The 11,706-nt window shown below is 41.0% G+C and overlaps 1 protein-coding gene across 3 annotated transcripts; it reads right to left on the bottom strand.

The window, feature by feature from the left end:
• Positions 1 to 1,999: 1,999 nt before the first annotated feature.
• LOC128688575 (uncharacterized) lies at positions 2,000 to 10,169 on the bottom strand. Of its 3 annotated transcripts, XR_008407020.2 has the most exons (4): positions 9,074 to 10,168; positions 6,832 to 6,995; positions 2,129 to 2,400; positions 2,000 to 2,085 (listed from the first exon to the last, which is right to left on the bottom strand). XR_008407020.2 is itself a non-coding variant. In XM_053776453.2 (3 exons), exons 1-3 carry the CDS (start codon positions 9,078 to 9,080, stop codon positions 2,209 to 2,211), a joined length of 360 nt encoding a protein of 119 aa, XP_053632428.1. In that variant the 5' UTR covers positions 9,081 to 10,169; the 3' UTR covers positions 2,000 to 2,208. The 3 variants fall into 3 exon arrangements, 2 of the variants coding, with proteins under 2 accessions (XP_053632428.1, XP_053632427.1); XM_053776453.2 differs by having other exon boundaries at positions 2,000 to 2,397; positions 9,074 to 10,169; XM_053776452.2 differs by having other exon boundaries at positions 2,000 to 2,400.
• Positions 10,170 to 11,706: the final 1,537 nt, after the last annotated feature.

Consider the following 11,706-nt stretch of genomic DNA (forward strand, 5'->3'; position numbering starts at 1 on the left):
CAAGCTCAGCTCCACCGTCCTGGAGCTCTACCTCTAGAGCATCACCAAGTTCAGAGCTCAAACAATCCCTCATACCCAGCCCCTCATTCCAACCCATAACAAATCATACCTTCCCCCCCCCCATCCTTCCCTCCACCTATACCCCCATTCTTAACCCCCACCCAACACCCTAGCCTCTCTCCCCCTCCTTCCTGTTCTTCCCCATACTCCCCATCCTACATGGCTCCCAATGCCCACATTCAGCCTTTAGTCCTTACAAACACAATGAAATATATTTTTTCGTTAGGTTCAGAATGATTTTTCCGAAATTACTGCATACACAAATTTTAGCTTGCCTTATTCGGCAAGAAGAGCGTTGTTATTTAAGCCAAAATAGCAGTTTTACTTATTCGGCACGATATATATATATATATATATATATATATATATATATATATATATATATATATATATATATATATATATATATATATATATATATATATATATATATATATATATATATATATATATATATATATATATATATATATATATATATATATATATATATATATATATATATATATATATATATATATATATATATATACATATATAAATTATCAGTTGAGGTTAAATAAAATAACTAGAGACTATTACTGGTATATTTTAATTCATTAAAAATATGAATTAAGATTCTTAATGTACCTGGAGAGTTTCCGGGGGTCACCTCCCCCCGCGGCCCGGTCTATGACCAGTCCTCGTGGTGGATCAGGACCTGATCAACCAGGCTGTTATTGCTGGACGCACACAAGCAGATGTAGGAACCACAGCCCGGCTGGTCAGGTACTGATTTTAACTGCCTATGTCCATATAGAAAGTCAATCACCATAATTATAGACATAATTATTCAATATAGGCCTGGCCCCGGGGGCGCCGACCCCTGAAAGCCCCCCGTCTTCTATGTTATTGAGACTGCTTCATATATATAATTCACACTAATACCGATAAATTAAATGGCTTTTTTGACCTGAGATGACCAATACCTTTTATTATTAAGCCTTTAATAACTACCAGGGATATTTATTTAATTTACATGATTTAGATAATAAGGAACAATATACTAAAAATATGTTGGTAATAATACACTACGTTATGAAAAGATTTTTAAAAATTTCTCTAAAAATAAATATTAGCATATAATAATAATAATAATAATAATAATAATAATAATAATAATAATAATAATAATAATAATAATAATAATAATAATAATGATAATAATAATAATAATAATAATAATAATAATAATAATAATAATAATAATAATAATAATAATAATAATAATGATAATAATAATAATAATAATACTAATAATAATAATAATAATAATAATAATAATAATAATGATAATAATAATAATAATAATAATAATAACAATAATAATAATAATAATAATAATAATAATAATAATAATAATAATAATAATGATAATAATAATAATAATAATAATAATAATAATAATAATAATAATAATAATAATAATAATAATAATGATAATAATAATAATAATAATAATTAATAATAATAATAATAATAATAATAATAATAATAATAATAATAATAATAAAAACTATAATTTAAAATTATAAAGTCCCAATATAGCATTATAGCTGACCATGGCTCAGTTATAATATTACAGATTTGTTCACAAAAGATATATATAAAAAATGCGAATAATAAGTCAAAGTGGATAACATACTTCTGATTATAATATGAACATAAGTCCAGAACTTTACAAACTGGATTTACTTGTATTGAATAAAATATTTGTTGTGTTGTGATGAATCTGTTTGTGGGTTGTTGTGCAGATGTGGCTTAGGAAAATGTGTATAATGTTACTGTTGTGAGTCCGTTAACAGTCAGATGGACTGTTGTGAGGGAGACTGGTACTGTGATGCAGCTGGTCTTTAGTAGCATGCTGGTGTGGCAGCTGGTGACTTAGTGGAGCACTACCACCTGTGATGATGCTCCTGGTGGTGACTAGTGGAGCACTACTACCTGTGATGATGCTCCTGGTGGTGACTAGTGGAGCACTACTACCTGTGATGATGCTCCTGGTGGTGCCTTAGTGGAGCACTACTACCTGTGATGATGCTCCTGGTGGTGACTAGTGGAGCACCAGTACCTCTGAGGACACAGGTGGTAGTGGTGTCTGGTTCAACACTACCACGTGTGATGGCGGTCATGATCCTCGTGGTGGTGGTAGTGGTGGTGGTGATGGTGGTCGTGGTGGTGTGTGTCGTGTTCATGCTTACGGCGACGCCATCGACGCACGACTGCCAGGCCTAGGGACAACCTCGGTGGGCCTACAACTGCCAGGCCTAGTCTCAGCCCCAGCCTACCTTCACGACGCTGCTGCCGAACGGAAATTAAACAACAAAAATGGAAATTAAAATCTCGCCAACTGACCGAAACCTCGCCCAGTTTCCATCAGTGTGTGGAGGTGGACATGTTCTTCCCTTCCTTGAATCAAACTCACTCCCATTCCCCAGGTGCGGTAGACCCCATAAGGATATAGTGCTTTCCCTTAAATTACGATGAGTTTTAGTCACTGTCCCCAAGATTATATACATTATTTTGAGTCCTGGAAACGGGAAGTACAATGCCTGCACTCTAAAGGAGGGGTTTGAGATATTGGCAGTTTGGAGGGATATGTTGTGTATCTTTATACGTATATGCTTCTAAACTGTTGTATTCTGAGCACCTCTGCAAAAACAGTGATAATGTGTGAGTGTGGTGAAAGTGTTGAATGATGATGAAAGTATTTTCTTTTTTGGGATTTTCTTTCTTTTTGGGTCACCCTGCCTCGGTGGGAGACGGCCGACTTGCTAATATATATATATATATATATATATATATATATATATATATATATATATATATATATATATATATATATATATATATATATATATATATGGAATCCATTTGCAATTTTTTGTAAACAGAGTGTTGAAAAAATTTTGATTTTAGATACAATAGATTTTTATAGTGACTTAGAGAACTATATTATTGGTACTACTGGATGTGTTTACGGTGGCAGCGAGTTGTTTATTATCACATGTTGTCTGGCTGAGGATATAGTGTCCTCAGGTGTGGCTGAGGACACAGGCAGTGTCCTCAGGTGTGGCTGAGGACACAGGCAGTGTCCTCAGGTGTGGCTGAGGATACAGATAGTGTCCTCAGGTGTGGTTGAGGACACAGGCAGTGTCCTCAGGTGTGGTTGAGGACACAGGCAGTGTCCTCAGGTGTGGCTGAGGATACAGATAGTGTCCTCAGGTGTGGCTGAGGACACAGGCAGTGTCCTCATGTGTGGCTGAGGATACAGATAGTCTCCTCAGGTGTGGTTGAGGACACAGGCAGTGTCTTCAGGTGTGGCTGAGGATACAGATAGTGTCCTCAGGTGTGGTTGAGGACACAGGCAGTGTCCTCAGGTGTGGCTGAGGATACAGATAGTGTCCTCAGGTGTGGCTGAGGACACAGGCAGTGTCCTCAGGTGTGGTTGAGGACACAGGCAGTGTCCTCAGGTGTGGCTGAGGATACAGATAGTGTCCTCATGTGTGGTTGAGGAAACAGGCAGTGTCTTCAGGCGTTGCTGAGGGCACAGGCAGTGTCGTTATGTGTGGCTGAGGACACAGATAGTGTCCTCAGGTGTGACTGAGAACACAGGTAGTATCCTCAGGTGTGGCTGAAGACACAGGCAGTGTCTTCATACACACAACACTGAGTATACTGAGAAAGTTTCCTTCAAGGAAGGTGCCTTGATTTTCTGGTGATTGTCTCTTGATTCGAGAAAGTGGAGTTTCCCTTCCCTTCCTCGGATCAAACCTGATTGCTTCGGAGAACCTTTTTTGATGGAAGCCTTGTAACAGCATCAAGGAACCTCCCTTGAGGAGGAAAACCCTTTAATAACGTCAAGGACACAACATCGTCTCCATTCACTTCTTCGGGCACTAAATTCATTAGTCTTCTGAACATTGTTATTTTAATTTGCCTGAACACTAAGGGCTGAGGAAAGTAAACATCTGGAAACACTTTGTACCTCCGTAATACCTGACTGCCTCACATGATGGGCTTTTAGCTCATGATTGTGGTATCTAATCAGACAAATCAATCCGGAGTCGATTGCCCCCTTGACACTCACTGCTGTCAGCATGCTCTGTCATAACCTTCAGTTGTCAGTATATGTAACCTCCAGCTGTCAGTATGATACATTATAACCTCCAGTTGTCAGCATGATACATCATAACCTTCAGTTGTCAGCATGATGCACCATAACCTGCAGTTGTCAGCATGATACATCATAACCTTCAGTTGTCAGCATGATGCACCATAACCTCCAGTTGTCAGCATGATACATCATAACCTCCAGTTGCCAGCATGATACATCATAACGTCCAGTTGTCAGCATGATGCACCATAACGTCCAGTTGTCAGCATGATACATCATAACCTTCAGTTGTCAGCATGATACATCATAACCTCCAGTTGTCAGCATGATACATCATAACCTTCAGTTGTCAGCATGATGCACCATAACCTCCAGTTGTCAGCATGATACATCATAACCTTCAGTTGTCAGCATGATGCACCATAACGTCCAGTTGTCAGCATGATACATCATAACCTTCAGTTGTCAGCATGATGCACCATAACCTGCAGTTGTCAGCATGATACATCATAACCTTCAGTTGTCAGCATGATGCACCATAACCTCCAGTTGTCAGCATGATACATCATAACCTGCAGTTGTCAGCATGATACATCATAACCTTCAGTTGTCAGCATGATACATCATAACCTTCAGTTGTCAGCATGATACATCATAACCTGCAGTTGTCAGCATGATACATCATAACCTGCAGTTGTCAGCATGATACATCATAACCTCCAGTTGTCAGCATGATACATCATAACCTGCAGTTGTCAGCATGATACATCATAACCTCCAGTTGTCAGCATGATACATCATAACCTGCAGTTGTCAGCATGATGCACCATAACCTGCAGTTGTCAGCATGATACATCATAACCTTCAGTTGTCAGCATGATACATCATAACCTGCAGTTGTCAGCATGATACATCATAACCTGCAGTTGTCAGCATGATACATCATAACCTTCAGTTGTCAGCATGATACATCATAACCTGCAGTTGTCAGCATGATACATCATAACCTTCAGTTGTCAGCATGATACATCATAACCTGCAGTTGTCAGCATGATACATCATAACCTTCAGTTGTCAGCATGATACATCATAACCTGCAGTTGTCAGCATGATACATCATAACCTCCAGTTGTCAGCATGATACATCATAACCTTCAGTTGTCAGCATGATACATCATAACCTTCAGTTGTCAGCATGATACATCATAACCTGCAGTTGTCAGCATGATACATCATAACCTGCAGTTGTCAGCATGATACATCATAACCTTCAGTTGTCAGCATGATACATCATAACCTGCAGTTGTCAGCATGATGCATCATAACCTTCAGTTGTCAGCATGATACATCATAACCTTCAGTTGTCAGCATGATACATCATAACCTGCAGTTGTCAGCATGATACATCATAACCTGCAGTTGTCAGCATGATACATCATAACCTTCAGTTGTCAGCATGATACATCATAACCTGCAGTTGTCAGCATGATACATCATATCCTTCAGTTGTCAGCATGATACATCATAACCTTCAGTTGTCAGCATGATACATCATAACCTGCAGTTGTCAGCATGATACATCATAACCTTCAGTTGTCAGCATGATACATCATAACCTCCAGTTGTCAGCATGATACATCATAACCTTCAGTTGTCAGCATGATACATCATAACCTTCAGTTGTCAGCATGATGCATCATAACCTTCAGTTGTCAGCATGATACATCATAACCTGCAGTTGTCAGCATGATACATCATAACCTTCAGTTGTCAGCATGATACATCATAACCTGCAGTTGTCAGCATGATACATCATAACCTTCAGTTGTCAGCATGATACATCATAACCTTCAGTTGTCAGCATGATACATCATAACCTGCAGTTGTCAGCATGATACATCATAACCTTCAGTTATCAGCATGATACATCATAACCTGCAGTTGTCAGCATGATACATCATAACCTGCAGTTGTCAGCATGATACATCATAACCTTCAGTTGTCAGCATGATACATCATAACCTTCAGTTGTCAGCATGATACATCATAACCTGCAGTTGTCAACATGATACATCATAACCTGCAGTTGTCAGCATGATACATCATAACCTGCAGTTGTCAACATGATACATCATAACCTGCAGTTGTCAGCATGATACATCATAACCTGCAGTTGTCAGCATGATACATCATAACCTGCAGTTGTCAGCATGATACATCATAACCTGCAGTTGTCAGCATGATACATCATAACCTGCAGTTGTCAGCATGATACATCATAACCTGCAGTTGTCAGCATGATACATCATAACCTGCAGTTGTCAGCATGATACATCATAACCTGCAGTTGTCAGCATGATACATCATAACCTGCAGTTGTCAGCATGATACATCATAACCTGAAGTTGTCAGCATGATACATCATAACCTGCAATTGTCAGCATGATACATCATAACCTGCAATTGTCAGCATGATACATCATAACCTGCAGTTGTCAGCATGATACATTAACATGAATTTCACGTACTCGATATTAACTTTTCAATGGTCTTTTTAAACAGAAAAATCACTGAAAAAAAATAGCAATACAGAACTGGGGAATTATAATACGTACCGGTTGCTGGGGACACAGTTGTTGAGGACACGGTTGTTGGGGATACAGTTGTTGGGGACACGGTTGTTGGGGTGGATATGGTTGCTGTGGATATGGTTGCTGTGGTGGATACGACTGGTGTGGTGCAGACGGCGCTGCAGGAGCAGGAGGCTGTTGCCTGTAACCTGTTGAAGAGACGTTAGTTCATTACTACGCTATCTCACCATCCCTATTATTATATTCAGAGTTAAGCGTTAAACTCGCAAGGGTGATATATCAAACGGGTGATGGGTGGTAAAGAGGTTGGAACCAAGGAAGGAGAGAGTAGTGTCAGTTCCTTGAATTTTGTCTCTGAGGATCATAATTAATGTTGACTCACTCTCAGGAAGACGTCAGTTTTATGCTTCTATAAGATAAGATAAGATAAGATTTCGTTCGGATTTTTAACCCCGGAGGGTTAGCCACCCAGGATAACCCAAGAAAGTCAGTGCGTCATCGAGGACTGTCTAACTTATTTCCATTGGGGTCCTTAATCTTGTCCCCCAGGATGCGACCCACACCAGTCGACTAACACCCAGGTACCTATTTGCTGCTAGGTGAACAGGACAACAGGTGTAAGGAAACGTGTCGAAATGTTTCCACCCGCCGGGAATCGAACCCGGGCCCTCCGTGTGTGAAGCGGAAGCTTTAGCCACCAGACCACCGGGCCTGGATGTACAAGTATCTGTAGGATGTTCTTTAATGATGTCGATACACAAGGCTACTGGTATATTATAGCCTTCAACACACACACAAACCTTCTAGTATCTAATTCTTCAACAAACACAAAATGTTATTCGGTTGATGAGAGCCTCTGGTGTTATATTGGGCACTATGCTCATCCCTAGGTTCTCCTCTCTGAGTGACGTCTGCAGCCAGTCTTCTAGTCTATACTCCGCTTCCGGTCTTCATGTTCCTCCCCCAAGCTTCACCACCTTTCATATACTGGGGTTGAATTCAAGGAACCTCTTATCTAACCAATCTTTCAATTTGCTTCCTTCTCCCAAGGTTCTCCTTGACCCACCGTGGTATGTTACCATTAATGCTGTCTGCACCGTGTTTTTTGCCCAGTCTCTTGTGAGGATACAGTGTTATATGACGTCTTGCAGTCAAAGAAAATGCAATCTACCCTTCCATCTCTTTCCTGTTTCACATATATTACTTTGTCATAGGACTCCAATAAGTTAGACAAGATCTGCCATTTCTAAACCCATGCTGGTAAGTGTTTATGAACCCGCTTCTCTTCAGGTGTTTTACCACTTTTCCCCTGATAAGTTAGTCCATTACTTGGCATGGTATGCATGTCAGATAAACTGGTCTGTGATTTAACTCCTGTATGCTTTCTTACTTAAATATAGGAACGACATTTGCTGTCTTCCAGATCTCTGGCAACCACCATATGTCCACTGATCCTAGATAGTTATTAAAACAGTGCTTCTACTCCCTCTCGCAGAATCTATGATGATACTTTGTCAGGTCAAGTTGCCTTTTATGTATCCAGCTCCATCAAAACCTTCTTTACCTCTTGCCCTGTTGTGTGTATGGTGTAACCTGTAACCTCCGGTTTCAAGTGAAAAGACCTCTTCAGGTTATTTGGTCAACACTTCACAAATTCCTAATAGTTGTTCGTGAGCTCTCCTCCTTCCTTCCTTTCTCAGTCGAATTACTTGGCCCTTTACCGTCATTTTTCTTCTGGTTTGACTGTCAAGTAGTTTTGATTCAGACTTGGCCTTGACTGCTGGCATTCTCAAAGTATCACTAAGTCTCTCATCTCACACTAGCATATTTCCTTCTAGCTAGTCAGTTTTTCTGTAGTTTTTCTCACAATCTTACACTGTTTTTTCCTCTCTGCATCTCTGGATGTGTGTGTGTGTGTGTGTGTGTGTGTGTGTGTGTGTGTGTGTGTGTGTGTGTGTGTGTGTGTGTGTGTGTGTGTGTGTGTGTGTGTTTACCAAAAAAATCACAAGTTCGTGGTAAAAAAATTAATATCAGATCTTGGAGAAATATTTCTTAAAACTTATGACAACCACAAGAATACCTCTCGAGTGCCACCAAGAAACGAAAAAACACAAGAATCCCACTTAGCTGTGGTCGAGGGTGTAGCCTGGGGTTCGAACTCCGGCTCCTTCTAGTTAAACCTAGCACGCTACAACCTCCTCATTCTCCACAGTTCTGGAGGCATTAAAAATTCCGTAATATGTACCACATATGAACACAATCTTACCTGACATACTGGAATACGACGACAGCCTTGTTGAAGGACAAGAGCTGAAGAAGATTGGTGATGGAGACTGTGTATGATGGAGACTGCTAGTGGTGGTGATGGAGACTGCTAGTGGTGGCGATGGAGACTGCTAGTGGTGGCGATGGAGACTGCTAGTGGTGGTGATGGAGACTGCTAGTGGTGGTGATGGAGACTGCTAGTGGTGGCGATGGAGACTGCTAGTGGTGGTGATGGTGACTGCTAGTGGTGGCGATGGAGACTGCTAGTGGTGGCGATGGAGACTGCTAGTGGTGGTGATGGTGACTGCTAGTGGTGGTGATGGAGACTGCTAGTGGTGGTGATGGAGACTGCTAGTGGTGGTGATGGAGACTGCTAGTGGTGGTGATGGAGACTGCTAGTGGTGGTGATGGAGACTGCTAGTGGTGGTGATGGAGACTGCTAGTGGTGGCGATGGAGACTGCTAGTGGTGGTGATGGTGACTGCTAGTGGTGGCGATGGAGACTGCTAGTGGTGGTGATGGAGACTGCTAGTGGTGGCGATGGTGACTGCTAGTGGTGGCGATGGAGACTGCTAGTGGTGGCGATGGTGACTGCTAGTGGTGGCGATGGAGACTGCTAGTGGTGGTGATGGTGACTGCTAGTGGTGGCGATGGAGACTGCTAGTGGTGGCGATGGAGACTGCTAGTGGTGGTGATGGTGACTGCTAGTGGTGGCGATGGAGACTGCTAGTGGTGGTGATGGTGACTGCTAGTGGTGGCGATGGAGACTGCTAGTGGTGGCGATGGAGACTGCTAGTGGTGGTGATGGTGACTGCTAGTGGTGGCGATGGAGACTGCTAGTGGTGGCGATGGAGACTGCTAGTAATGGTGATGGAGACTGCTAGTGGTGGCGATGGAGACTGCTAGTGGTGGTGATGGAGACTGCTAGTAGTGGTGATGGAGACTGCTAGTGGTGGCGATGGAGACTGCTACTGGTGGTGATGGAGACTGCTAGTAGTGGTGATGGAGACTGCTAGTGGTGGCGATGGAGACTGCTACTGGTGGTGATGGAGACTGCTAGTAGTGGTGATGGAGACTGCTAGTGGAGTAGTGGTACACACTATAGCTACTGATAATGGGAGTTCACCTTGACGTCATATCTGATAAGAACAATCATTGTGTTAGGTACCATTATGTCCTGTGTGTGTGTGTGTGTGTGTGTGTGTGTGTGTGTGTGTGTGTGTGTGTGTGTGTGTGTGTGTGTGTGACAAAAAATTCACAGGTTCACGAAAAAAAATGAATATAAAAAACTGAAGAATTGTTTGTTTCAGTAGTGACTGAAATAAAATATACATATTTAATGAAAATGCTTCGGGACGCATTATATATATATATATATATATATATATATATATATATATATATATATATATATATATATATATATATATATATATATATATATATATATATATATATAACAAGTCGGCCGTCTCCCACCGAGGCAGGGTGACCCAAAAAAGAAAGAAAATCCCCAAAAAGAAAATACTTTCATCATCATTCAACACTTTCACCACACTCACACATTATCACTGCTTTTGCAGAGGTGCTCAGAATACAACAGTTTAGAAGCATATACGTATAAAGATACACAACATATCCCTCCAAACTGCCAATATCCCAAACCCCTCCTTTAAAGTGCAGGCATTGTACTTCCCATTTCCAGGACTCAAGTCCGACTATATGAACATAACCGGTTTCCCTGAATCCCTTTACTAAATATTACCCTGCTCACACTCCAACAGATCGTCAGGTCCCAAATACCATTCGTCTCCATTCACTCCTATCGAACACGCTCATGCACGCCTGCTGGAAGTCCAAGCCCCTCGCCCACAAAATCTTCCTTACCCCTTCCTTCCAACCTTTTCGACGACGACCCCTACCCCGCCTTCCTTCCCCTACAGATTTATACGCTCTCCATGTCATTCTACTTTGATCCATTCTCTCTAAATGACCAAACCACCTCAACAACTCCTCTTCTGCCCTCTGACTAATACTTTTATTAACTCCACACCTTCTCCTAATTTCCACACTCCGAATTTTCTACATAATATTTACACCACACATTGCTCTTAGACAGGACATCTCCACTGCCTCCAACCGCCTCCTCGCTGCTGCATTTACCACCCAAGCTTCACACCCATATAAGAGTGTTGGTACTACTATACTTTCATACATTCCCTTATTTGCCTCCATAGATAACGTTTTTTGACTCCACATATACCTCAACGCACCACTCACCTTTTTTCCCTCATCAATTCTATGATTAACCTCATCCTTCATAAACCCATCCGCCGACACGTCAACTCCCAAGTATCTGAAAACATTCACTTCTTCCATACTCCTCCTCCCCAATTTGATATCCAATTTTTCTTTATCTAAATCATTTGATACCCTCATCACCTTACTCTTTTCTATGTTCACTTTCAACTTTCTACCTTTACACACATTCTCAAACTCATCCACTAACCTTTGCAATTTTTCTTTAGAATCTCCCATAAGCACAGTATCATCAGCAAAAAAACAACTGTGTCAATTCCCATTTTGTATTTGATTCCCCATAATTTAATCCCACCCCTCTCCCGAACACCCTAGC

This window comes from Cherax quadricarinatus, chromosome 13 (assembly GCF_038502225.1).
Source record: "Cherax quadricarinatus isolate ZL_2023a chromosome 13, ASM3850222v1, whole genome shotgun sequence".
In the NCBI taxonomy this organism is placed as follows: Eukaryota; Metazoa; Arthropoda; class Malacostraca; order Decapoda; family Parastacidae; genus Cherax; species Cherax quadricarinatus.

Bases quoted from the DNA above. Each gene is read 5' to 3' on its own strand.
- LOC128688575 (XM_053776452.2), bottom strand. The intron at 2,401-6,831 runs GTACGTATTATA...TCCGTTCGGCAG, and splicing joins AACTGTGTCCCCAGCAACCG to CAGCGTCGTGAAGGTAGGCT.